We start from the raw sequence: 27,896 nt of genomic DNA, 5'->3' as shown, positions 1-27,896 counted from the left end.
GGATTGATGGCCTAGAGGTAATGCGTCCGCCTAGGAAGCAAGAGAATCTGAGCGCGGTGGTTCGAATCGCGGCTCAGCTGCCGATATTTTCTCCCTCTCCACAAGACCATGAGTGGTTGTCTGGATGCTAGTCATTCGGATGAGACGATAAACCGAGGTCCTGTGTGCAGCATGCTCTTAGTGCAGGTAAAAGAACCCACGGCAACAAAATGGTCATCCCTGGCAAAATTCTGTAGAAAAATCCACCTCGATTGGAAAAACAAATAAAACTGCATGCAGAAAAAAAAAAAAAGGGGGTGGTGCTGTAGCGTAGCGACACGCTCTCCCTGGGAAGAGCAGCCCGAATTTCACACAGAGAAATCTGTTGTGATAAAAAGAAATACAAATACAAATGTAATGAGCATATATACAGCAGTTGTGTAATGTGGGTGTGCCTTGTGTGTTGTTGGCTGAGTGAGCATGAACACAGCAGTTGTGTTTGTTGATGTGTCTGTAGTGTGCACAGATTGAGCATGCACATAGCAGTTGTGTAATGTTTATGTGTGTGTGTAATTTGCACAGAGTAATCATGTATAGCAGTTGTCTGATGTTGATATATCTTTGTATTGTTTGCAGTTGTGTAACGTTGATGTATCTGTTGAGTGATGTTCACTAAATGAGCTTGTACATAGTACTTGTGTGATATTGATATGTCTGTGTATGGTTTGCAGAGTGAGCATGTACACAGTAGTTGTGTGTTTTGAATTGTATATTGTTCAAAGAGTGATCATGTACACAGCAGTTGTGTGATGATGATGTGTCTGTGTGTCATTTCCACATAGTGAGCATGTACACAGCAGTTGTGTGATGTGATGTGTCTGTTGTGTTATGTTCACTGATTGCACATGTACACAGCAGTTGTGTGATGATGATGTGTCTGTGTGTCATTTCCACAGAGTGAGCATGTACACAGCAGTTGTGTGTTTTGAATTGTATATTGTTCAAAGAGTGATCATGTACACAGCAGTTGTGTGATGATGATGTGTCTGGGTCATTTCCACAAAGTGAGCATGTACACAGCAGTTGTGTGATGTGATGTGTCTGTGTGTCATTTCCACAAAGTGAGCATGTACACAGCAGTTGTGTGATGATGATGTGTCTGTGTGTCATTTCCACAGAGTGAGCATGTACACAGCAGTTGTGTGATGATGATGTGTCTGTGTGTCATTTCCACAGAGTGAGCATGTACACAGCAGTTGTGTGATGATGATGTGTCTGTGTGTCATTTCCACAGAGTGAGCATGTACACAGCAGTTGTGTGATGATGTGTCTCTGTGTCATTTCCAGAGAGTGAGCATGTACACAGCAGTTGTGTGATGATGATGTGTCTGTGTGTCATTTCCACAGAGTGAGCATGTACACAGCAGTTGTGTGATGATGATGTGTCTGTGTGTCATTTCCACAGAGTGAGCATGTACATAGAGGACGAGGAGCAGTCTGTTCGTCTGTGTCTGCTGCTGATGCCCTTCCTCAGTGGGATGGTTACCCTGCAACAGGTCAGTGTGTGTTGGTGTGTGTGTCTGGGCGTGTGTGTGTGTGTGTGTGTGTACATGTTTGTGTGTGTGCGTGCATATATGTGTCTTTGTGTGTATGTGTGTGCATGTAATTATGTGTGTGTGTGCGAGTGTATGTACAGGTTCCAGGGGGTGGGGGATAGGGTTAGGGTGTTGCTTGTACGAAATATGCAGTTGTGCATACACACATCTACTTGTGTTCATTCCATATGACATCTCCATATGCCCAGACATAACTGCGTCTATTTCCCCTGTGCCTCAGCGTTGCGACAGCGAATAGAATGTAGTGAAGGGAAACGAGGATGGCACAGGTGTGTGCAGGTGTGCTGGATGTTTTTTCAGGACTTGGAGGAGAGCACTCTGGAATCGATGCTCAACTTGATGAAGACGGTCAGGGACCCTCGCTCCTTCTTCAGGTGAGTGGCCTTCCACCCTGTGTTCTCTGGTGACTGTCTGTCCACCTGGATAACACTTCTCCTTCCTTCCTCCTTGTTTTTTCCTGGGCTGTGGCTCCCGCGTTCGCCCGTACAGTGCGCAAGTGGGCCTTCACGTGCATTACGTGAGCGATGGCCTAGAGGTAACGCGTCCGCCTAGGAAGCGAGAGAATCTGAGCACACTGGTTCGAATCACGGCTCAGCCGCCAATATTTCCTCCCCCTCCACTAGACCTGGAGTGGTGGTCTGGATGCTAGTCATTCGGATGAGACGATAAACCGAGGTGCTGTGTGCAGCATGCACTTAGTGCATGTAAAAGAACCCATGGCAACAAAAGGGTTGTTCCTGGCAAAATTCTTCCAGTGCTTAAAGATTAGCCTCTCAGCTGTTGCGCGCGTCATTTATTCATTTAGAAGTAAGGAAGATGAATCATGGGCTTTAGTGATTCATTCATTTAGAAGTTTCTAATCTCTGAATGTTCGCTGACTAGGGTAGTGTGATCTTTCTTTCAGGTCTAATGTTTGACTTGTGGCTCACTTGAGTAATAAAGTTGTTTCGTGTGTGCTAAGGTGTTTTTGTTTTTGTTTTTTAAATTATGAACCAGTCTATAATATCCAGAAATGTGTGAGTTTTGTTTGTTTTGTTTCCTAGGAAACAGTCACTGCAGTTTATCTGTGGGATGTACTGTGTCGAGGAAAGTCTTCTTGTTGCAGAGAATGCTTAATGTCTGGTTTTGACGTCAGTGTGACACTGTATGGATTTTTTTTCAGGCCATTGGCGCCGTTGTTCATCAGCATTGAACGTCGCCAGTCCAGAGTTCTGCTGTGTCAGATACTGAAGGTGTGTGCTGTTTGATATGTAGTGCTTGAAAGTTTGATGTGAGTTTGGTATGTGTTGATGTAAAAAATTGATTGAAGTTTGATGAATGTTGTATGAGAGTTTTGCTGTAAGTTTGGTATGTGTTGATATGAAAGTTTGATGTAAATGTGGTATGTGTTGATATGAAAGTTTGATGTAAATGTGGTATGTGTTGATATGAAAGTTTGATGTAAATGTGGTGTGTGTTGATATGAAAGTTTGATGTAAATGTGGTATGTGTTGATATGAAAGTTTGATGTAAATGTGGTATGTGTTGATATGAAAGTTTGATGTAAATGTGGTATGCGTTGATACGAAAGTTTGATGTTAGTTTGGTGAATGTTACATGAAAGTTTGATGTACGTTCTAAGTGATATATGAAAGTTTGATCATGATGTAAGTTTGATGTAAGTTTGATGTGTGTTTTGTAAAAGTTTGATGTATGTTGGTATGAAGGTTGGATGTTTGTTGATGTGAAAGTTTGATGTGAGTTTGATATACATTGATATGAAACTTGGATGTTTCCAGATGTGAATGCTTAATGCATTTTAATGTTAATATGAATGACTATTGATGTGCAGATTTTGTGTGCAATAATGTCTGAATTTGTGTGTGTGTGTGTGTGTGTGTGTGTGTGTGTGTGTGTGTGTGTGTGTGTGTGTTACTGTTAATTTTCATTTGCAGTTTTTATGTTAAATGACAAGTTTGCTGAATACTTTAGACTGTGTTGAATGAATTCTATCGCATTCATTTGAGTGTTTGTTGATGTTTGAAACTGGATGGATTTTGTACATCTGTGCTGTCGGTTGAAGGTATGTGGATGTGAGAGGTAAAGTCAGATGATGGTGTTGTTTGCAGGTGATCGGCAGCAAGGTTCCAGAGCTGGAGGAAATTGCAGATGTTGTGGAAAAGGTAAGGTCAGGTGAACAGTGGAACTACCCGTGATACCCAACCTTTTTTTTTTGTTGTTTTAAGTTTATGTTATTTCAATTTTGCTGTTGTTGACAAATCACTGAAATACACAGCAAACAAGGCAAATGAATAAAGTATACGCTTCGCTTGGTTTTGAGACATTATCCATGCATCATAGCATGTGAATGCAGAGTGAAGTGACCAGTTGGCATTTCCCAGTGAGGTAAAGTTGTGGGGTGGTGGGTGTTGGTGGTGTTGATTGTTGGAGGTGGTGGGTGTTGGTGGTGTTGATTGTTGGAGGTGGTGGGTGTTGGTGGTGTTGATTGTTGGAGGTGGTGGGTGTTGATTGTTGGAGGTGGTGGGTGTTGGTGGTGTTGATTGTTGGAGGTGGTGTTGATTGTTGGAGGTGGTGGGTGTTGGTGGTGTTGATTGTTGGAGGTGTTGGGTGTTGGTGGTGTTGATTGTTGGAGGTGGTGGGTGTTGGTGGTGTTGATTGTTGGAGGTGGTGGTGTTGATTGTTGGAGGTGGTGGGGGCAGAGGGGGAAGTGATTTTGGGGTGGACCCCTGTTTCATCATGCAGTAAAAAAAAACTGGTGGGTTAAAGATGGAGATTTTTCCCGTCTCCCAGTGCCTCCAGTTCCTCAACATCTTCGTATAATCTGTTTAATTACACATACTTAACCGTGACCCAACTAGTGCAGACTCTGGCAGGGGTCTGACATTCCTGTCCTGTGCAAATTACTATCCGCCTATGCGGAGAAAACGAAACCACTACGGCCGATAACCTCATCTTTGTATGTGTGCGCATGCAGAAGACAGAATACGCTTGTTAAAGATCCTGTAATCTGATTATCGATGTCAGTGTATGGCGGGTTATGGAAATGAGAACATACCCAGCATGCACACCTCGGAAAACAGTATGGCGGCCTTCATGGCTGGGTAGGTAAACAAAACAGTCATTCATGTAAAAATGTTACATACCGGTATCTATGTGAGTGTGTGTGTGTGTGACTGAAACCTGACTGAGTGACACAGGAAACAATTGATGACTGCCCAAAGGCAGCTGTCAGCTCTACCCAGGTAGACAGCCTGTTGTGTAAATTACTCCCATGTTTGTAAGGTGCTTAGAGCTTGGTTTCAGACTGAGGATAGGCACTGTGTTAGTGTCCACATGATGATGTTTTATAAAGCTCTTAGAGCTTGGGCTCTGATGCATGATAGGTGCTGTGTGGGTGTGTCCTCATGATAGGTGCTGTGTGGTGTGTCCTCATGATGATGTGTTGTGTGGTGTGTCCCCATGATGATGTGTTGTGTGGTGTGTCCCCATGATGATGTGTTGTGTGGTGTGTCCTCATGATGATGTGTTGTGTGGTGTGTCCCCATGATGATGATGTGTTGTGTGGTGTGTCCTCATGATAGGTGTTGTGTGGGTGTGTCCTCATGATGATGTGTTGTGTGGGTGTGTCCTCATGATGATGTGCTGTGTAGTGTGTCCACATGATGATGTGTTGTGTGGTGTGTCCTCATGATGATGTGTTGTGTGGTGTGTCCTCATGATGATGTGTTGTGTGGTGTGTCCTCATGATGTGTTGTGTGGTGTGTCCCATGATGATGTGTTGTGTGGTGTGTCCCCATGATGATGTGTTGTGTGGGTGTGTCCTCATGATGTGTTGTGTGGTGTGTCCCCATGATGATGTGTTGTGTGGTGTGTCCCCATGGTGATGTGTTGTGTGGTGTGTCCCATAATGATGTGTTGTGTGGTGTGTCCTCATGATGATGTGTAGTGTGGTGTGTCCTCATCATGATGTGTAGTGTGGTGTGTCTTGTCCCATGATGATGTGTTGTGTGGTGTGTCCTCATGATGATGTGTTGTGTGGTGTGTCCCATGATGTGTTGTGTGGTGTGTCCCATGATGATGTGTTGTGTGGTGTGTCCACATGATGATGTGTTGTGTGGTGTGTCCCCATGATGATGTGTTGTGTGGGTGTGTCCACATGATGTGTTGTGTGGTGTGTCCTCATGATGATGTGTTGTGTGGGTGTGTCCTCATGATGATGTGTTGTGTGGTGTGTCCCCATGGTGATGTGTTGTGTGGTGTGTCCTGATGATGTGTTGTGTGGTGTGTCCTGATGATGTGTTGTGTGGTGTGTCCTGATGATGTGTTGTGTGGTGTGTCCACATGATAGGTGCTGTGTGGTGTGTCCCATGATGATGTGTTGTGTGGTGTGTCCCATGATGATGTGTTGTGTGGTGTGTCCTCATGATGATGTGTTGTGTGGTGTGTCCTCATGATGATGTGTGGTGTGTCCTCATGATGTAGTGTGGTGTGTCCTCATGATGATGTGTTGTGTGGTGTGTCCCCATGATGATGTGATGTGTGGTGTGTCCTCATGATGATGTGTTGTGTGGTGTGTCCTCATGATAGGTGTTGTGTGGTGTGTCCTCATGATGATGTGTTGTGTGGTGTGTCCTCATGATAGGTGTGTAGTGTGGTGTGTCCTCATGATGATGTGTTGTGTGGTGTGTCCTCATGATAGGTGTGTAGTGTGGTGTGTCCTCATGATGATGTGTTGTGTGGTGTGTCCTCATGATAGGTGTTGTGTGGTGTGTCCACATGATGATGTGTTGTGTGGTGTGCCCCCATGATGATGTGTTGTGTGGGTGTGTCCCCATGATGATGTGTTGTGTGGTGTGTCCTCATGATGATGTGTTGTGTGGTGTGTCCTCATGATGATGTGTTGTGTGGTGTGTCCTCATGATGATGTGTTGTGTGGTGTGTCCCCATGATGATGTGTTGTGTGGGTGTGTCCTCATGATAGGTGTTGTGTGGTGTGTCCTCATGATGATGTGTGGTGTGTCCTCATGATGATGTGTTGTGTGGGTGTGTCCTCATGATGATGTGTTGTGTGGTGTGTCCCCATGATGATGTGTTGTGTGGTGTGTCCACATGATGATGTGTTGTGTGGTGTGTCCCCAGCTGAACGCCTGGAACCCACGGCAGGCGGAGGAGCCGGACTACAAGGTTCGTCTGGACACGTTCAGCCAGGTGGCGCTGCAGCTGAAGGAATGGACGGCAGTGAACGTGGACTTCCTGCTGCCCCTGGTCTACAACTGCTGCTTCTTCATCAGATCGGTGAGCTCTCTGTGTTGACACAGAGAGAGAGGTTAGAATGGTGTGTGTGTGTGTCCAGTGTGTGTGTGTGTGTGTCCAGTGTTTGTGTGTGTGTGTGTCCAGTGTTTGTGTGTGCATGTGTGTGTGTGTGTGTGTGTGTGTGTGTCCAGTGTTTGTGTGTGTGTGTGTCCAGTGTTTGTGTGTGTGTGTGTGTGTGTGTCCAGTGTTGTGTTGTGTGTGTGTGTGTGTGTGTCCAGTGTGTGTGTGTGTGTGTGTCCAGTGTTTGTGTGTGTGTCCAGTGTTTGTGTGTGTGTGTGTGTCCAGTGTTTGTGTGTGTGTGTGTGTCCAGTGTTTGTGTGTGTGTGTGTGTGTGTGTGTGTGTGTGTCCAGTGTTTGTGTGTGCATGTGTGTGTGTGTCCAGTGTTTGTGTGTGCATGTGTGTGTCCAGTGTTTGTGTGTGTGTGTGTGTGTGTGTGTGTCCAGTGTTTGTGTGTGTGTGTGTGTCCAGTGTTTGTGTGTGTGTGTGTGTGTGTGTGCATGTGTGTGTGTGTGTGTCCAGTGTTTGTGTGTGTGTGTGTGTGTCCAGTGTTTGTGTGTGTGTGTGTGTCCAGTGTTTGTGTGTGTGTGTGTGTGTCCAGTGTTTGTGTGTGTGTGTGTGTGTGTGTGTGTGTGTGTGTCCAGTGTTTGTGTGTGCATGTGTGTGTCCAGTGTTTGTGTGTGTGTGGGTGGGTCTGTGCCTGTATGTGTGTGTGTGTGAGCATTCTTGTACAAATCGGGGGAAAAAAGACAGTCCAGAGTTTATGTTGCTTTATAAGCATTGGAAAGAAACGATGCTCGCAAGACCTTGGTTTATCTTTTCATGAGTGCTGTAGGGCTAGGATCTTTTAGGGATATTTTCACAATGCAGAAACCTCTCTGATATCACATGATGTCACGAACAGCAAGTTCATGCTTCAGTGAGCAGAGTGACAGATTACAGCAGCTTCAGACAATGACATACCCCCGAAAACGGAGTATGGCTGCCTACATGGCGGGGTAAAAACGGTCATACACGGAAAAGCCCACTCATGTGCATACAAGTGAAAGTGGGAGTTGCAGCCCACGAACGCAGAAGAAGAAGAAGAAGACAATGACATTTCCTAACTTGATAACCGATTCTTCTATCTGATACCATTAAAAATTCTTGAAACTGTGTTTCAGTTCGACGACCTTTCCCTGCGGGACAACTCCACGTTTTGCGTGGTCACCATTGTGCAGAGGTTCAAGGCCCTGACCTCTGACCCTGCGCTGTACAAGGAGGTGATGGTGGAGGTAATCCTGCCCCATGTCAAGAAAGGTCTTCGCAGCAAGCAGCAGGTGGGTGCTGTCCCTTGGCTGTGTTTGGGATGTTTTGGGTTCACAGTCATTTTGTATGGGTATGGTTTTGTTTTCTTGTGTGTTGTAATTGTGTTGTAGTTGTATCGTATTGTATTGATATCGTATTGGTAGTGTGTTCTTTATTGTCTTATTTTCATTGTACTATATCGTATTTGTATTCATGTCATATAGTTTTGTATTGTATGGTATTGTGTTATATTGTGTCATATTGTTTAACATTGTATTGTATCATACAGATCATACTCATATTTGTATTCATATTGTACTATGGTGCTATATTTGTATCGTATTGTATTCCATTTTACTCACTGTAGATTTTTCTTGTTGAAGTTTGGGCTGCCCTCCTGTGGGAGAGCACATGGCCACGCTGCTGTTGTATCAAGGATGTGTTTGTGTTGTGTGGTGTGAGTGGATGACAATGACAGTGATGATGAACAGGACTGGTGGGTAGGTGAAACAGGATAAAGAGTCAAAGGACGGGCGCAATAGCCAAGTGGTTAAAGCGTTGGACTGTCAATCTGAGGGTCCTGGGTTCGAATCACGGTGATGGCACCTGGTGGGTGAAGGGTGGAGACTTTTACGATCTCCCAGGTCAACATATGTGCAGACCTGCCAGTGCCTGAACCCCCTTCGTGTGTATATGCAAGCAGAAGATCAAATACGCACGTTAAAGATCCTGTAATCCATGCCAGCGTTCGGTGGGTTATGGAAACAAGAACATACCCAGCATGCACTCCCCCGAAAGTGGAGTATGGCTGCCTACATGGCGGGGTAAAAACGGTCATACACGTAAAAGCCCACTCGTGTGCATACCAGTGAATGTGGGGGTTGCAGCCCACGAACGAAGAAGAAGAAGAGTCAAAGAGGCCGTTGAGGGTGGAGGCACAGTCAAACAGTAGGCAAACCTGGAATAGGCAAATCAGACCTGCACCATCAGGGGTGTGTGTGTTGTGTGCAGAGATGCCCCACGGTTACGATTTTGCTGTATTGTGTTACGCTGGATCGCATTTTGTTTCGATGTTACGCAAATGTCAAAATTATTCCGACAAATTCATTTTCAACAACATGGCATGGTCACATGCTTTCATGTCATAGCATTACCCAGACACTCTAGACCTGTTGATCATGGTCAGGCAGTCACTAATAACCTTGGTCTCACGTGATGGTGCTCAACTTAGCGTGTGCGTGTTTACATTGAAACAGCATCAGGTGGACCAGTCAGCTTAATCATCGTAGTTGCACTGTGTTGCAGGTGGGTCCAAGTGTTCGTAAGCCTTGTAGATAAAATGTACGTTTGTTGAGGTGGCTTGGAGTCCCAGTGTTCCTACCAAATTCAGAATGTTCCTTCCAGATTTCCTGATTGTTCACTCAGTTTATATGACAGGTCGACATAAGTTTACCGTTGGGCCAACAGCAAAGTGAGAGCTGTATGATCAGTGGTTTCTCCAGTCAATGGGAAGTCATTTACAGCTTAGTCTTTTGTGAAGGACTATGACTCTCAAACTAGGAGGCAAAATTGCACTGACTCTTAGCGCTGCAGCCTTGGGGGCCAGTTGGTCTTTGGGAACCATCCCAACGCTGACTGTCCTAAAACCCTCTTGGCCGAGAGAGTGGGGATGTAACTTGGGCAAGACACTCTCCACTAAAATCAAATTCTAGCCCAGATAGTCGGGACAGCAGTTTCCTCCTCTGCTGTTCTGATGGTCATAGTCGGACACAAGTGACTATCATACATATATATCCTACCAACAGTTGACAGGTTGGCTGTTCTGATGGTAATAGTCAGACATGATAGACTATCATATATATAACTCCTACCAACAGTTGACAGGTTGGCTGTTCTGAAAGTTATAATATAATCAGACATAACAGACTATCATATATTTTTCCTACCTACAGTTGACAGGTTGGCTGTTCTGAAAGTTATAATATAATCAGACATAACAGACTATCATATATTTTTCCTACCAACAGTTGACAGGTTGGCTGTTCTGATGGTCAAAGTAGGACACGACTATCATACCTATATATCCTACAAACACCTGACAGGGGTTGTCACCTGTGTACGACTATCATACCTATATATCCTACAAACACCTGACAGGGGGTTGTCAGCTGTGTACGACTATCATACCTATATATCCTACAAACACCTGATAGGGGGTTGTCACCTGTGTACGACTATCATACCTATATATCCTACAAACACCTGACAGGGGTTGTCAGCTGTGTACGACTATCATACCTATATATCCTACAAACACCTAATAGGGGGTTGTCACCTGTGTACGACTATCATACCTATATATCCTACAAACACCTGACAGGGGTTGTCAGCTGTGTACGACTATCATACCTATATATCCTACAAACACCTGATAGGGGGTTGTCACCTGTGTACGACTATCATACCTATATATCCTACAAACACCTGACAGGGGTTGTCACCTGTGTACGACTATCATACCTATATATCCTACAAACACCTGACAGGGGGTTGTCAGCTGTGTACGACTATCATACCTATATATCCTACAAACACCTGATAGGGGGTTGTCACCTGTGTACGACTATCATACCTATATATCCTACAAACACCTGACAGGGGTTGTCAGCTGTGTACGACTATCATACCTATATATCCTACAAACACCTGACAGGGGTTGTCAGCTGTGTACGACTATCATACATATATATCCTACAAACACCTGACAGGGGTTGTCAGCTGTGTACGACTATCATACCTATATATCCTACAAACACCTGATAGGGGGTTGTCACCTGTGTACGACTATCATACCTATATATCCTACAAACACCTGACAGGGGTTGTCACCTGTGTACGACTATCATACCTATATATCCTACAAACACCTGACAGGGGTTGTCACCTGTGTACGACTATCATACCTATATATCCTACGAACACCTGATAGGGGGTTGTCACCTGTGTACGACTATCATACCTATATATCCTACAAACACCTGATAGGGGGTTGTCAGCTGTGTACGACTATCATACCTATATATCCTACAAACACCTGACAGGGGTTGTCACCTGTGTGTGTGCAGGCGGTGCGCCACGAGTTCCTGGCCATCCTGCAGGCCCTGGTGCTGGCCTTTCCTGAACAGCCAGAGTTCATCGGTCTGCCCGGCCTGCAGGACACAGACCTCGAGTCGGACTTCTTTGAGAACATCAAGCACATCCAGGTGCTGTGCTGTTCCTTGTGGGGGGGGGGGGGGGGGGGGGGGGAGTGTTGTGGTGTGTGGGGGGGTGGGGTGTTGTTGTGTGTGGAGTGTGTGTGTGTGTGTGGGGGGGGTGGGGTGTTGTTGTGTGTGGAGTGTGTGTGTGTGTGGGGTGGTGGTGGTGTTGTGGTGTGTGGAGTGTGTGTGTGTGTGTGTGTGTGTGTGGGGGGGAGTGTTGTTGTGTGTGGAGTGTGTGTGTGTGTGTGTGTGGGGGGGGGGGTGTTGTTGTGTGTGGAGTGTGTGTGTGTGTGTGGGGGGGGGGGTGTTGTTGTGTGTGGAGTGTGTGTGTGTGTGTGTGGGGGGGGTGTGTGTGGAGTGTGTGTGGGGGGGTGGTGGTGTTGTGTGTGTGGGGGTGTGGGGGGGGGGGTGTTGTGTGTGTGTGTGTGTGGGGGGGGGGGTGTTGTTGTGTGTGGAGTGTGTGTGTGTGTGTGGGGGGGGGTGTTGTTGTGTGTGGAGTGTGTGTGTGTGTGGGGGGGGGGTGTGTGTGGAGTGTGTGTGGGGGGGTGGTGGTGTTGTGTGTGGAGTGTGTGTGGGGGTGGTGGTGTTGTGTGTGTGGGGGTGGTGGTGTTGTGTGTGGAGTGTGTGTGTGTGGGGGGGTGTTGTTGTGTGTGGAGTGTGTGTGTGTGGGGGGGTGTTGTTGTGTGTGGAGTGTGTGTGTGTGTGGGGGTGGTGTTGTTGTGTGTGGAGTGTGGGGGTGGTGTTGTGGTGTGTGGAGTGTGGGGGTGGTGTTGTGTGTGGAGTGTGTGTGTGGGGGTGGTGTTGTTGTGTGTGGAGTGTGGGGGTGGTGTTGTTGTGTGTGGAGTGTGGGGGTGGTGTTGTGTGTGGAGTGTGTGTGTGGGGGTGGTGTTGTTGTGTGTGGAGTGTGGGGGTGGTGTTGTTGTGTGTGGAGTGTGGGGGTGGTGTTGTGTGTGGAGTGTGTGTGTGGGGGTGGTGTTGTGGTGTGTGGGGGTGGGGGTGGTGTTGTGGTGTGTGGAGTGTGTGTGTGTGGGGGGTGTTGTGGTGTGTGGAGTGTGGGGGTGGTGTTGTGGTGTGTGGAGTGTGTGTGTGGGGGGGGGTGTTGTGTGTGTGGAGTGTGTGTGTGGGGGGGTGGTGGTGTTGTTGTGTGTGGAGTGTGTGTGTGTGTGTAGGGGGGTGTTGTGTGTGGAGTGTGTGTGGGGTGGTGGTATTGTGGTGTGTGGAGTGTGTGTGGGGTGGTGGTGGTGTTGTGTGTGGAGTGTGTGGGGGGGTGGTGGTGTTGTGTGTGGAGTGTGTGGGGGGGTGGTGGTGTTGTGTGTGTGGGGGCGGGGGGGGGGGGGGGGTGTTGTGTGTGGAGTGTGTGTGGGGGGGTGGTGGTGTTGTGTGTGTGGGGGCGGGGGGGGGGGTGTTGTGTGTGTGGGGGGGTGGTGGTGTTGTGTGTGGAGTGTGTGGGGGGGTGGTGGTGTTGTGTGTGTGGGGGTGGGGGGGGGGGGTGTTGTGTGTGGAGTGTTGTGTGTGGGGGCGGGGGTGGTGGTGTTGTGTGTGTGTGTGGGGGGGTGTTGTGTGTGTGGGGGCGGGGGGGTGTTGTGTGTGGAGTGTTGTGTGTGGGGGTGTTGTTGTGTGTGGAGTGTGTGTGTGTGTGGGGGGGTGTTGTTGTGTGTGGAGTGTGTGTGTGGGGGGGGTGTTGTGGTGTGTGGAGTGTGGGTGTGGTGTGTGGAGTGTGTGTGTGGGGGTGGTGTGTGGAGTGTGTGTGTGGGGGTGGTGTGTGGAGTGTGTGTGGGGGTGGTGGTGTTGTGGTGTGTGGAGTGTGTGTGGAGGGGTGGTGTTGTGTGTGGAGTGTGTGTGTGTGTGGGGTGTTGTGGTGTGTGGAGTGTGGGTGTGGTGTTGTGGTGTGTGGAGTGTGTGTGTGGGGGTGGTGTGTGGAGTGTGTGTGGGGGTGGTGGTGTTGTGGTGTGTGGAGTGTGTGTGGAGGGGTGGTGTTGTGTGTGGAGTGTGTGTGGGGGTGGTGGTGTGGTGTGTGGAGTGTGTGTGTGGGGGTGGTGTGTGGAGTGTGTGTGGGGGTGGTGGTGTGTGGAGTGTGTGTGGGGGGGTGGTGTTGTGTGTGGAGTGTGTGTGGGGGTGGTGGTGGTGTTGTGTGTGGAGTGTGTGTGGAGTGGTGTTGTGGTGTGTCGAGTGTGTGTGTGTGTGTGTGGGTGGGGTGTTGTTGTGGTGTATGGAGTGTGTGTGTCTCCTCATTGAGGGGTGTGTGTGTGTGGATGTGTGTGTGTGTGTGTGTGGATGTGTGTGTGTGTGTGTGTGTGTGTTGTTGTTGTTGTTGTTGTTGTTGTTCACTAATTTTATGTCTTTTCACTAAGAGAGATATCAAATGAGTGTGTGTATATGTGTGTGTATAGATTTGAGTATGCATATGTATATGCATTTGCGTGCGTGTGTGAGCATGCATGTGGGAGTGGGTGTGCGCAGGTTTGATGGATGAGGTCTATTTTTTATTCTTATTTCATTTGAATTATCTGTGTTCCTACCTTTCATTTTATTGTATTTTCATGTATTCACGTTTTGTTTGATTATTCTGTTTCATGTTATGGTAACGTTTTATACAAACCTAGGGTAGGTTGTTGATGCCCGATCAGCATTTTTGGTTTATGAGTAGATCAAGCATCTACCTTTTTTTTGGTGGTTCTTTTTTTTTTTATCTTGTTTTTTAAAGCATATGGGGTGCAGCATTTTGGGATGAGTCTGTATTGGACACCTCTTTGAAAATGAAATTGTGATCCCCACCTCCCAGCCCCCCAGCCCCCAGCCCCCCATACCCCTCCCTGCGAAAAGAAAAGTAACGACTGTTGTCTCTGCCCCCCCCACCAGGTGTACAAACAAGCGAAGGCACTGCGTCGGCTGAGTCACTACCTGCACAGCCACAGACTGCGGGCGGACCAGCACATGGGGTTCGTGCTGCCCCTGCTGTACGCCTACACCCTGGACCGGCAGTACGCCAAGTCCGGCAAGGTGCTGGACGCCGCGGTGGACCTCATGTGCATGATGTGCCGCCAGCTGCCCTGGGAGTACTACTACCAGCTGCTGCGCCTCTACCTCTCCCACCTGCCCCGCCATCTGGATAACCAGCGTGTCATCATCAGGTCGGTACCTTCGTTGTTTTTGGTTGACATGTAACTGAAAGTTCAGTGTGTTTGTGTGTTTGATGTTGCCCCTCCATCTGGATAACCAGCGTGGCATCATCAGGTCAGTCGCTTCATTGTTTTTGGTTGACATGTAACTGAAGGTGCAGTGTGTTTGTGTGTTTGATGTTGCCCCTCCATCTGGATAACCAGCGTGGCATCATCAGGTCAGTACCTTCGTTGTTTTTGTTTGACGTGTAACTGAAGGTTCAGTGAGTTTGTGTGTTTGATGTTGCCCCTCCATCTGGATAACCGGCGTGTCATCATCAGGTCGGTACCTTCGTTGTTTTTGGTTGACATGTAACTGAAAGTTCAGTGTGTTTGTGTGTTTGATGTTGCCCCTCCATCTGGATAACCAGCGTGGCATCATCAGGTCAGTACCTTCGTTGTTTTTGTTTGACGTGTAACTGAAGGTTCAGTGAGTTTGTGTGTTTGATGTTGCCCCTCCATCTGGATAACCGGCGTGTCATCATCAGGTCAGTCCCATTTTTGTTTTTGTTGATGTGTAAGTGACAGTTTAGTGTATTTGTGTGTTTGATGTTGCCCCTCCATCTGGATAACCAGCGTGGCATCATCAGGTCAGTACCTTCGTTGTTTTTGTTTGACGTGTAACTGAAGGTTCAGTGAGTTTGTGTGTTTGATGTTGCCCCACCATCTGGATAACCAGCGTGTCATCATCAGGTCAGTCGCTTCATTGTTTTTGTTGATGTGTAGCGAAAGGTTTTGTTTTGTTGTGTGTTTGATATTGCCCCGCCATCTGGATAATCACTGAGTCATCAAGTTAGTCATTCGCTGTTTTGTTGAAATGTAACAGAGGATTCTGTTTTACTGATGTGTTGATGTTGCCTTGCCATCTAGTTAACAATAAAAATTATGGTCAGGATTAACTGGAAGTTTTTAACTAAAAAGATGAATGTTTTAATAAAAAAAAAAAAACCCAACAAATTTCTGTTTACTTATGTGTTCATGTTTACCTGTGTCTTGAAACTGTATCCTTCAAATATATTCATTCCTTTTTTTTTATAATAAATTTTTACAATAATTGAATAGAAACTTTTGGAGATCTGGAAGGTAGTCAGTTTTTCCCAGTACAGTAAAACTACAATGTCTGCATGACACATCATGAGCACTCAAATGTAGCTCTTGGTTTGCTCTACCCATATCGGCAACCTGTTGTGCAAATTACTCAGTGTTTGTAAAGTGCTTCAAGTTTTGCTCTCTGACTGAGGGTAGGTGCTGTAAAAGTATCCATATCATCATCATCATCATCATCACCATCATCATCATTAGGATAGGTGCTGTAAAAGTGTCCATATCATCATCATCATCAACATCATCATCATCATTAGGATAGGTGCTGTAAAAGTGTCCATATCATCATCATCATCAACATCATCATCATCATTAGGATAGGTGCTGTAAAAGTATCCATATCATCATCATCATCAACATCATCATCATTAGGATAGGTGCTGTATAATTATCCATATCATCATCATCATCACCATCATCTTCCTCATCATCTAATCCATGCTAATTCTGTTTGTGTTGTTCAGACAAAGTCATTGATTGATGTCCACCTGTGTTTCAGAGTGATTGTGTCCATTCTGGACGCTTTCCACTTTGACCTGTCCAAGTCCCAGTTCAGGTTCAGCAACAAACCCAAGCTGAACGCACAGTCTACAGATGGTAAGATTCTCATTCAGCATCCACCAGTTCCTGTTTCCTGTGCTGTTTGAATATTGTACAAATGTGCCACATTGTAGTTGTCTTCTCTAAAACATTTTCCTTGATTTGTTGATGTTTTTGTTTTTTGATTTGAAAAAAAAGAAAAAAAAAGAAGTATCCTGCATACCATTGAATTAAAAGATAATGTTCTTTGATGTAAGGTGTTGATATATGCATTGAGATTTAATAGGTTTTTTTTAAAAATATTCCTGTGCATTTGTTGTTTTTTTCCACTGACATTTTGCACTGTCACTCTTCAGTCAAGGCTGTCGTAAAGATATGACTTGTAGTGAGGTACAGCATTTTATGGACTGTGGGACAATACAGTCAGTTTCTGATCTGAAGTACCTTGTGGTCAGTGAAGTACAGTACTGTTGTTGATGATTTTACGTCTTTTCACTAAGTGATATTAGACAAGGAATGCAGTGTTGTCTTCTTCATCTTCTTCTTCGTTCGTGGGCTGCAACTCCCATGTTCACTCGTATGTACACGAGTGGGCTTTTACGTGTATGACCGTTTTTACTCCGCCATGTAGGCAGCCATACTCCGTTTTCGGGAGTGTGCATGCTGGGTATGTTCTTGTTTCCATAACCCACCGAACGCTGACATGGATTACAGGATCTTTAACGTGCATATTTGATCTTCTGCTTGTGTATACACACAAAGGGGGTTCAGGCACTAGCAGGTCTGCACATATGTTGACCTGGGAGATCGGAAAAATCTCCACCCTTTACCCACCAGGTGCCGTTACCGAGATTCGAACCCGGGACCCTCAGATTGAAAGTTCAACGCTTTAACCACTCGGATATTGCACCCGTCGTTGTCTTCAGTGAAGTACAGTGTTCTTGTTCGTTGAGTTTACATCTTTTCACCAAGTGATATCAGACGAGAATACAGTGTTGTCTTTTCCTGTCGTGTGTCAGCGGAGACGCAGGCAGAGGGTGGGACGAACACGGAGGCCACCACGGCGCCGTCAGGACCGGAGACTGAAAAGTCGCCTGAAGGTAACGTGCTGTTCACGCCCTGTTCTGTCTTGATGTGCACTTCTCTTGCCTGTCAGGGCTATGGTCTTGGTGAGGTGTGTAGGGGTATGGTGTGATGGGTGAAGGTTCTGTCAGGGCTATGGCCTTGGTGAGGTGTGTAGGGGTATGGTGTGAAGGTTGTCAGGGCTATGGCCTTGGTGAGGTGTGTAGGGGTATGGTGTGATGGGTGAAGGTTCTGTCAGGGCTATGGCCTTGGTGAGGTGTGTAGGGGTATGGTGTGATGGGTGAAGGTTCTGTCAGGGCTATGACCTTGGTGAGGTGTGTAGGGGTATGGTGTGATGGGTGAAGGTTCTGTCAGGGCTATTGTCTTGGTGAGGTGTGTAGGGGTATGGTGTGATGGGTGAAGGTTCTGTCAGGGCTATTGTCTTGGTGAGGTGTGTAGGGGTATGGTGTGATGGGTGAAGGTTCTGTCAGGGCTATGGCCTTGGTGAGGTGTGTAGGGGTATGGTGTGATGGGTGAAGGTTCTGTCAGGGCTAAGGCCTTGGTGAGGTGTGTAGGGGTATGGTGTGATGGGTGAAGGTTCTGTCAGGGCTATTGTCTTGGTGAGGTGTGTAGGGGTATGGTGTGATGGGTGAAGGTTCTGTCAGGGCTAAGGCCTTGGTGAGGTGTGTAGGGGTATGGTGTGATGGGTGAAGGTTCTGTCAGGGCTATTGTCTTGGTGAGGTGTGTAGGGGTATGGTGTGATGGGTGAAAGTTTTGTCAGGGCTATGGTCTTGGTGAGGTGTGTAGGGGTATGGTGTGATGGGTGAAGGTTCTGTCAGGGCTATGGTCTTGGTGAAGTGTGTAGGGGTATGGTGTGATGGGTGAAGGTTCTGTCAGGGCTATGGTCTTGGTGAGGTGTGTAGGGGTATGGTGTGATGGGTGAAGGTTCTGTCAGGGCTATGGCCTTGGTGAGGTGTGTAGGGGTATGGTGTGATGGGTGAAGGTTCTGTCAGGGCTAAGGCCTTGGTGAGGTGTGTAGGGGTATGGTGTGATGGGTGAAAGTTCTGTCAGTGAGCCAGCCATTCTAGGTTTTTTCTGTTATTTTTTTTATATCATTTTATTATATATTTTTATAAAGTGATTTTTTTTTTATCAAGTGAATTTTTTTTTTTTTTTTTTTTTTTTTTGTTTTTTTTTGTGCTGGAACTTTTTAGTTTGTTGTTTGGTTACTTCTCAGGTTATTTTGTTTTCTGTCTATACTTTGCACTGTTTTTTGACTGTGTGTATCCGTGTTGGTGTATGTGTGTTTGTTGTGTATTGGCGTGTGTGGGGGGGTGAGGGGTCTGGGGGGGTGGGGGGGGGTGTTTGTGTTTGTATATGAGTGTGTGTGTGTGCATGTGTTTTATATATTGGTGTGGGTGCGTACATGCGTGAGTGTGTGCGTTTTGTTCTTTAAACTTTCTTTTGGTTCTGATTAGCCTTCATCAAAGATCCTTTTTTATTTTTAAATTGCAATTAAGATTTTAGCTTAGTGACTGTTTTTGCTTGTTTGTTTGGGTACTATTTGATGAGGCTATAGTTACCTAAAGAATTTTGTAGAAATAAAGAAAAAAAGTATTTATTGATTTATTTTATTTCGTTATCATCTATTTTTTGTGTGTGTGTATGTGTTGATTGTAGTATTTGAGCTTCCTCAAGCTCAGATGGAGAAAGCTGTAGAAATGTTTGGTGATGCCCCGGCAGCCTAGTGCTAGTGGTGTGTTTGTGTTGTTGTTGTTGCTGTTGCTGTTGTTGTTATCCCACAACAGGAACAGACACTGCAAACACACAGTTGACTGAACAGACACTGTTCTGCATGACTAGTAATCCGGGAACAGCTGATGAACTCTGACTGTTGATACAGTCCACTGAGCGTGATATTAATGCACTCAGTAGAGTTATAGTAGAGTGGAGTGATGGCCTAGAGGTAACGCGTCCGCCTAGGAAGTGAGAGAATCTGAGCGCGCTGGTTCGAATCACGGTTCAGCCGCCGATATTTTCTCCCCCTCCACTAGACCTTGAGTGGTTGTCTGGACGCTAGTCATTCGGATGAGACGATAAACCGAGGTCCCGTGTGCAGCATGCACTTGGCACACGTAAAAGAACCCACGGCAACAAAAGGGTTGTTCCTGGCAAAATTCTGTAGAAAAATCCACATTGATAGGAAAAACAAATAAAACTGCATGCAGGAAAAATACAAAAAAAAAAGGGTGGCGCTGTAGTGTAGCGACGCGCTCTTCCTGGGGAGAGCAGCCCGAATTTCACACAGAGAAATCTGTTGTGATAAAAAGGAATACAAATACAAATACAAAATATTTTATTTCTGTTTTCAATATCGGGTATAGTACTAAATAAGTATTTGTTTTCAATGATGGGCATGGGACTAAGAAGAATTTGAGTGTCTTCATGGCACTGAGATCTTTTTGAAGGAAAAATGGATTGTTAGCTCATGTGGGCTGTTTTTTGTTTGCTTACTTTTTGACATCACTCATTTTGTTGATTTTGTGTGTGTGTCAATCAGTATCAGTATCACTAGCTCAAGGAAGTGTCACTGCGCTCGGTCAAATCCATAGACGCTACACCACATCTGCCAGGCAGATGCTTCACCAGCAGCGTAACCCAACGCGCTTAGTCAGGCCTTGAGAAATAAAAAAGAAAAAAAAAAGAGATAAATACATAAAAATACTACTACTACTAATAATAATATTTATAAGGCGCAAAACCTTGAAGTCAACTCTAGTGTGTGAAAGATGTTCATGTATAATGTTTCAGTGCCTCCAGGGGGTATATGAAATAAACTTCTGGCCTTGCCATGACATGTTTCCATTAAACTTCTGGCCTTGCCATGACATGTTTCCATTAAACTTCTGGCCTTGCCATGACATGTTTCCATAAAACTTCTGGCCTTGCCATGACATGTTTCCATAAAACTTCTGGCCTTGCCATGACCTGTTTCCATTAAACTTCTGGCCTTGCCATGACCTGTTTCCATTAAACTTCTGGCCTTGCCATGACATGTTTCCATTAAACTTCTGGCCTTGCCAATCGTTGCAGAGTCGGAAGACACAGCGGAAGACGCCCTGGTCACTCTGGAGACAGTGGCAGCAGCGGAGGCGAGCTCTGCGGAGGGAGAGAAGGAGGAGAGTGGGGGTGGTGGTGGAGGAGGAGGAGGTGGTGTGGTGACGGTGGAGTTTTCAGCGGATCGCAGGGACTTGTGTCCCGCTGGGTTGGCCACCCGCATCCACCGCATGGTGCTCACCAGTCTCATTCCTCAGCTGCACAAGACGCTCACTGAAAAGGTGTGTGTGTGTGTGTTGGGGAGTGGGTGTCGTGAAGGTGTGTGGATGAGGGTGTGTGTGTGTTGGGGGGGGGGGTGTCATTAGGGGGTTGGGTGGGGGGTGGCTGGATGGATGTGTGTGTGTGTTGGGGAGGGGGTGTCGTGAGGGTCGGTGGTGGTGTGTGGATGAGGGTGTGTGTGTGTTGGGGAGGGGGTGTCGTGAGGGTCGGGGGTGGTGTGTGGATGAGGGTGTGTGTGTGTGTTGGGGAGGGGGTGTCGTGAGGGTCGGGGGTGGTGTGTGGATGAGGGTGTGTGTGTGTGTGTTGGAGAGGGGGTGTCGTGAGGGTCGGGGGTGGTGTGTGGATGAGGGTGTGTGTGTGTGTTGGGGAGGGGGTGTTGTGAGGGTGGTGGAGGTTGTGAGGGGGGAGTGTGGGTGAGGGTGTGTGTGTGTGGGTGGGGAGGAGGGGGGTAGTTGTGTGTGTTATGTGTTTTTGTGATGTGGGTGTATGTGAAGTGTTTGTGTGTTGTGCTTGTGGTTTGTGTATGTGTGTATGTGTCTGTGCATGTGTGTGTGTGTGTGTGTGTGGATGTGTGTGTGCATGTACAAGTGAATGTGCATGTAATCACATGCCTGTGACTGGCCGTCACTGACCCTGACCCCTGTGGTGACGTCAGGCGAAGAGCGACGATGTCCACAAGTTGGCGCAGACCAAGTACGCTGAGGACGAGGAAATCCTGCGGGTCCCTATCGCCATGGCGATGATCAAGCTGCTGCAGAAACTTCCGGACGGTGCTCTGGACCACAAACTGCCCGGGTGAGTGGGGGGGGGGTGGGGGGGGTTGGGGTGGAGGGAAGAGTGGGGTGTGTGAATCAAATCATGTTGCTTAAAAGTCGGGCTGCTTTTTCCAGGGAGAGCATGTCTTTACAGTGCTGCGCATTCACCTCCCCCTCCCCCCCCCACCCCCCCCTGTTTTTTTTCTGCATGCAAGTGTTTCTGTTTTCCTGTCAAAGTGGATTTTTCTGCACAATTTTGCCTGTGACAACCCTTTCTTTTTTGCTATGGGTGCTTGTTCATGTGCTGAGTGCGTGTATACCTGGGGGCTCAGTTTATGGCCTCATCCAAATGACTAGCGTTCAGACCTCCACTCAAGGTCTAGTGGAAGGGGGAGAAAATCCTGGTAAGTGCAGGATTCAGTCCCTTGCACTCAGCTTCTTTTGCTGCTGAAGGATTGTAATTTTTCCTTCCACTTCAGCGCTTTTCATTGTGGGTGTTGCCAGGATTATGCTGCATGTGTGCACGTTCTCAAGCACTTTGTGTCGTGGGTGTTGTACACGTTCTCAAGCACTTTGTGTCATGGGTGTTGTACACGTTCTCAAGCACTTTGTGTCATGGGTGTTGTACACGTTCTCAAGCACTTTGTGTCATGGGTGTTGTACACGTTCTCAAGCACTTTGTGTCATGGGTGTTGTACACGTTCTCAAGCACTTTGTGTCATGGGTGTTGTACACGTTCTCAAGCACTTTGTGTCATGGGTGTTGTACACGTTCTCAAGCACTTTGTGTCATGGGTGTTGCCAGGATTATGCTGCATGTGTGCACATTTTCAAGCACATTTTGTTGCAGGATCATGCCGTGTGTGTGGACGTTCTCAAACACTTTTTGTCATGGTATTGCCAGGTGTTGGAAGGTAATGACTGTGATCAGTGGGTGTTAATGATTATGAGGTCCCACAGTAACTTGGCATCTGAGCATTCTGTTCCCTTTGTGTGTCCATACCGTGCATTGTTTGTGAAGCGTACACCACGCATGAATTTCTCTTTTTGAGATAATAAAGTATTCTGTATCTGTATCTGTATGCTGCATATGATGCACATTCTCAACCACTTTGTGTCGCGTGTGTTTCCAGGATCATGCTGCGTGTGTGTAACTTCCTCAAGTCGCGGGCGCAGGACATCCGCATGACGGCGCGGGACACGCTGGTGAAGGCGGTGCAGTCCATCGGCCCCCGTTACCTGCCCTTCATCCTCAAAGAGATGAGGGCCGTGCTCACCCGCGGATACCAGGTGAGGGGACACACCTGGTTGTTTCTGTTTTGTGTAACGATTTAGACCATGCATTCACGTGCACACACACGCACAAAAGCATACTCACACACTGTCACATACCTCACCTCACCTCACCTCACCTCTCCCGTAGTCTGGGTTCAGACCGTTGGGGCACCGCTGCTGACCTGACCACCACCCCTCTTCACTCTTCACGGTTTTCTGATTTCCTCAGGGCGTCACCGAGCGTCAAGCCTGTCCACCCCTGGATGTTGTCTTCCCATCTCTTCTTCTGCCGTCCTCTCCTTCTGCCTCCTGGTACGGTGCCTTGCAGGAACGTTTTGGCAAGACCAGATGATCGGGAGATGTGTCCATACCACCTAAGTTTGCGTTTCTTCACTATGGACAGAAGGTCTTCGTAGGGTCCAATACTTTGCTTGATTCTGTTCTTCACTTCCGTGTTAGTGATGTGGTCTCTGTAGGAGATGCCAAGTAGTCTAAGAAAGCATCTCATCTCGACAGCTTGGATTCTTCTCTCGATGTCTGCAGTCAGGGTCCAAGTGTCGCAGGCATAGTGTCACATACACTGGTGCACATGTGGATACCAGGTCAGTGGTCACCAACAAAGTTAGAGCTGCATGATCAATTGCTTCTCCACTGCTGTGGGAACTCATTTACAGCTTTGTCTTTTGTGGACTATGACTCTCAGACTAGGAGGCAAGATTGCACTTGCTGTCTAGAGTTGGAGCCTTGAGGGCTAGTTGGCCGTTGGGGACCATCCCAACACAAGGTGAGAGCTGTATGATCAGAGGTTTCTCCATTGCAATGGGAATTCATTTACAGCTTAGTGTTTTGTGAAGGACTGTGACTCAAACTTGGAGGCAAGATTGCACTGGCTCTTAGTGCTGCATCCCTGGGGATTAGTTGGCCGTTGGAGACCACCCTAATGACTGTCCTGAAACCCTCTTGGCCGAGAGAGTGGGGATGTAACTTGGGCAAGACTCTCTCCACTCTGATCAAAATCTCATGTGAATGATGACCGCCCAGTGGCTGCTGTCAGTCGGCTCTACCCAGGTAGGCAGCCTGTTGTGCAAATGACTCTATGTTTGTAAAGCGCTTAGAGCTTGGTCTCTGACTGAGGATAGGTGCTATGTAAGTATCTATATCTTGGAGCAGCCCTGACCCATTTGTTGGATCCTGCTGTCTGCACGTTGAAAAGTTGGACACTCTTTCTGTGAGTGATGATGTTGTTTTTGCTGTCCAGATGCACGTTCTCTCCTTCTCCGTCTACCACCTGCTGAAGAGCATCACGGCCATCTTGAAGCCCGGTGACCTTGACCCTGCCCTGGACGACCTGCAGGCGATCTACCAGGAGGAGCTGTTTGGGGCGGTGTCTGAGGAGAAGAGTGTGGAGGGCATCACGGCCAAGCTGTTTGAGGCCAAGACCATCAAGGGCTACCTGGCCTATCGCATCATGGCCCAGTACGTCAGCCCGGACTGTCTGGGGGCCCTCGTCCACCCCCTGAAAACGGTGAGACTGCTGTCCTGTCCTGTCCTGTCCTGTTCTCTCTTCCCTGCCCTGTCCTGTCCTGTCCTGTTCTCTCTTCCCTGTCCTGTCCTGTCCTGTCCTGTTCTCTCTTCCCTGTCCTGTCCTGTCCTGTCCTGTCCTGTCCTGTTCTCTCTTCCCTGTCCTGTCTTTTTCCTGCCCTGCCTTGCCCTGTCCTGTCCTGTGTAGTTACCTGTGTGCAGGTGTTGGAAGGTACCCACAGTCAGCGGGTGGCCAACAAGGTGATAACGATGATTACCTGTATAGTTACCTGTGTGTGCAGGTGTTGGAAGGTACCCACAGTCAGCGCGTGGCCAACAAGGTGATAACGATGATTACCTGTATAGTTACCTGTGTGTGCAGGTGTTGGAAGGTACCCACAGTCAGCGCGTGGCCAACAAGGTGATAACGATGATTACCTGTATAGTTACCTGTGTGTGCAGGTGTTGGAAGGTACCCACAGTCAGCGCGTGGCCAACAAGGTGCGCATGGCCCTGCAGAGTGTGACCCCGGGTCTGCTGGCCAACACAGCCCTCACCACCCCCACCCTCATGGTCTTCATCCACTCCCTCACCGCCGATAACCTCCCCCTGCTGAGGGAACCCAAAGAGTATGTGTCAGTGTGGGTCTGTGTGTGTGTGTGTGTGTGGAGGGGGTTGGAGGGGGAGGGGGGGTCTGTGTGTGTGTGTGTGTGTGTGTGGAGGGGGTTGGAGGTGGAGGGGGGTCTGTGTGTGTGTGTGTGTGTGGAGGGGGTTGGAGGTGGAGGGGGGTCTGTGTGTGTGTGTGTGTGTGTGTGTGTGGAGGGGGTTGGAGGGGGAGGGGGATCTGTGTGTGTGTGTGTGTGTGTGTGGAGGGGGTTGGAGGGGGAGGGGGGTCTCTGTGTGTGTGTGTGGAGGGGGTTGGAGGGGGAGGGGGGTCTCTGTGTGTGTGTGTGTGTTCGGGGTGGTGGTTTGGGTTAGGAATGAGGAGCACAGTGATAATGATAATAATGAAAATAACGCTATAGATAATATCCACTTATCGTCTCTCTCACCGCTGATAACCTCCCCTTGCTGAGTGACCCCAAAGAGTACATGTCAGCTTGCCTCTGTGTGTGTGTGTGTGTGTGTGTGTGCATGTGCGCATGCACGTGTGAGTGTGTGTGTCAAAGCACAGGAACAACAACAGCTGCCAAGTGCCAGTGTTTTCTGCCAGTTCTGGGAAAATGGATAAAAGTTCATGAAACAGAACCTCCTCGTGTTGCAGGCAACACATAACAGGTTGCTTCACAGCATGCCACCTTTCAGAAATATTGTGTAATGGTTCACTGCATAAGTGGGGTGGGGTGTTTGAGAAGCAAAAGCAGAAACAGTATTGTCAGTACTCAGACCAACCTTCACTTTCTGAACTGATAACACCCTCAAGTTGCCCAGCCATGAAGAATGGGAAGATTTTGAATTTAATGTTTTATTTTTCTCAAATTACGTGGCCTGTCATTGCCTGCTCTCATGGTGGCCTCAGTTTCGATCCCCCTCCACTTCTGTGCTTGGGGTGAGTCCTGTCAAGGTCTTCAGTGTCGGCAGATTTATGGGGGACTGTCGTTGGAGGGACATGGTGGCGGTCTCCACTCTGAGGGGGACGCTCACTCAGTCCGGCTCGGACTAAGCCATTATTGTCATCAGTAGGGTGCATAGTAGTTGGTGTTCCTAAGTACGTTAAATCAGAACAGACACTGACAGGCACAATAGCCGAGTGGTTAAAGCGTTGGACTGTCAATCTGAGGGTCCCGGGTTCGAATCACGGTGACGGCGCCTGGTGGGTAAAGGGTGGAGATTTTTCCGATCTCCCAGGTCAACATATGTGCAGACCTGCTAGTGCCTGAACCCCCTTCGTGTGTATATGCAAGCAGAAGATCAAATACGCACGTTAAAGATCCTCTAATCCATGTCGGCGTTCGGTGGGTTATGGAAACAAGAACATACCCAGCATGCACACCCCCGAAAACGGAGTATGGCTGCCTACATGGCGGGGTAAAAACAGTCATACACGTAAAAGCCCACTCGTGTGCATACGAGTGAACGCAGAAGAAGAAGAACAGACACTACTGAACACCACCGAAGTGACTCAGCAGCAGTGCAGGGTCTCCTCTGGTGTGTGGCCTCCTGGCTACCTCACATCGATGCTTCCCTGTGGACTGCAGGCACTGGGACTGCGACAGATGAACCTGGGTGTGACTGTATGATGGGGAACTCGGAATGAGCGGCGTGGCAGTAATGCCACTGAAATGGTGCAGATGTAGGAGCAGCAAAAAAAAAAAAATAAAAAAAAAATCTTTTTTTTAATCAACAGCATCCCAAGCAGCGAGCCCAGTGGTCTGCCCAAGCCGCAGAAACCTGAGAGTTGTCTGCTGCTGCCCAAGGCGACCCCTCGTGGCGGCGTCAAGCCCCGCGCCAACAAGAAGACAACTCTGGATGTGCTTGTGGAGTTCGGTCTGGTGGTGAGTTCTTTCCCTTTGTTTTTAGTTTTTTTGTTTGGTGTGTGTGTTTGTGTATGAGTGTGTGTGGGTGTGTGTGTGTGTGGGAGTGTGTGTTCCTTCTTTGGTGGTTGGGGGTTGAGAGGTTATCATTGCTGTTGTCAGTGTGTGTACCAATTGAATATCATAGCTGTGAGGAAGGATGTGTGTCAGTGTGTGTATCAATTGAATATCATAGCTGTGAGGAAGGATGTGTGAGAATGATTATGACGACCGCTGCTTCTGCTGCAGTGTTTTTGAATGAGACGATCGTCATGGTATGTGAGCTGTGATGTGTGTGATGGTCTTTGTTTTGTTGGTAGGGGTTGGGGGAGGGGAGGGGGGGGGAATGTGATGATCATCATGGTATGTGAACTGTGATGTGTGTGATGGTCTTTGTTTTGTTGGTGGGGGTTGGGGGAGGGGAGGGGGTGGGAATGTGATGATCATCATGGTATGTGAACTGTGATGTGTGTGATGGTCTTTGTTTTGTTGGTTGGAGGGGGGTGGGGGGGTGGGGTGAATGTGATGATCATCATGGTATGTGAACTGTGATGTGTGTGATGGTCTTTGTTTTGTTGGTGGGGGTTGGGGGAGGGGGGGGGGTGAATGTGATGATCATCATGGTATGTGAACTGTGATGTGTGTGATGGTCGTTGTTTTCTTGGTGGGGGTTGGGGGGGGGGGAATGTGATGATCGTCATGGTATGTGAACTGTGATGTGTGTGATGGTCTTTGTTTTGTTGGTATGGTTTGGGGGGAGGGGGGGGGGAATGTGATGATCATCATGGTATGTGAACTGTGATGTGTGTGATGGTCTTTGTTTTGTTGGTGGGGGTTGGGGGAGGGGGGGGGGGGGGATGTGATGATCATCATGGTATGTGAGCTGTGATGTGTGTGATGGTCTTTGTTTTGTTGGGGGGGGTTGGGGGAGGGGAGGGGGGGGGGATGTGATGATCATCATGGTATGTGAACTGTGATGTGTGTGATGGTCTTTGTTTTGTTGGTGGGGGTTGGGGGGCCGGGGGGGAGGGGGGGGAGGTGCAGAAAGGATGAGTGGAGCAACAGGACGGGCTTCACTCAGGGACTGGAGACAGCTGTCTTCTCATTGTGATTTGCTTTTACCCTTCCTTCCTTCTTTCTTTATTTCTCTTTCTCTCTGTCTGTCTGTGTTTGTTCTCTTTCT

At 47.8% G+C, this 27,896-nt stretch overlaps 1 protein-coding gene across 1 annotated transcript in view; it reads left to right on the top strand.

Annotated features, from left to right (window-relative positions):
- The window catches only part of LOC143298185 (small subunit processome component 20 homolog), a 95,279-nt gene that overhangs the window by 45,547 nt on the left and 21,836 nt on the right, over positions 1 to 27,896 (top strand). Inside the window, exons 34-49 of the mRNA XM_076610934.1 lie at positions 1,445 to 1,535; positions 1,896 to 1,969; positions 2,758 to 2,827; positions 3,704 to 3,757; positions 6,735 to 6,890; positions 8,070 to 8,225; positions 11,319 to 11,456; positions 14,310 to 14,581; positions 16,212 to 16,309; positions 17,272 to 17,352; positions 20,408 to 20,652; positions 21,306 to 21,445; positions 22,538 to 22,694; positions 23,938 to 24,204; positions 24,663 to 24,829; positions 26,548 to 26,695. Coding sequence (XP_076467049.1) covers positions 1,445 to 1,535; positions 1,896 to 1,969; positions 2,758 to 2,827; positions 3,704 to 3,757; positions 6,735 to 6,890; positions 8,070 to 8,225; positions 11,319 to 11,456; positions 14,310 to 14,581; positions 16,212 to 16,309; positions 17,272 to 17,352; positions 20,408 to 20,652; positions 21,306 to 21,445; positions 22,538 to 22,694; positions 23,938 to 24,204; positions 24,663 to 24,829; positions 26,548 to 26,695 — 2,314 coding nt within the window. The remainder of the gene's footprint in view (positions 1 to 1,444; positions 1,536 to 1,895; positions 1,970 to 2,757; positions 2,828 to 3,703; positions 3,758 to 6,734; positions 6,891 to 8,069; positions 8,226 to 11,318; positions 11,457 to 14,309; positions 14,582 to 16,211; positions 16,310 to 17,271; positions 17,353 to 20,407; positions 20,653 to 21,305; positions 21,446 to 22,537; positions 22,695 to 23,937; positions 24,205 to 24,662; positions 24,830 to 26,547; positions 26,696 to 27,896) is intronic.

Source organism: Babylonia areolata, chromosome 23 (assembly GCF_041734735.1).
Source record: "Babylonia areolata isolate BAREFJ2019XMU chromosome 23, ASM4173473v1, whole genome shotgun sequence".
Lineage (NCBI taxonomy): Eukaryota > Metazoa > Mollusca > Gastropoda > Neogastropoda > Buccinidae > Babylonia > Babylonia areolata.
Note: the sequence above shows the minus strand (reverse complement) of the source record. Positions and strands in the feature narration are given on the sequence as shown.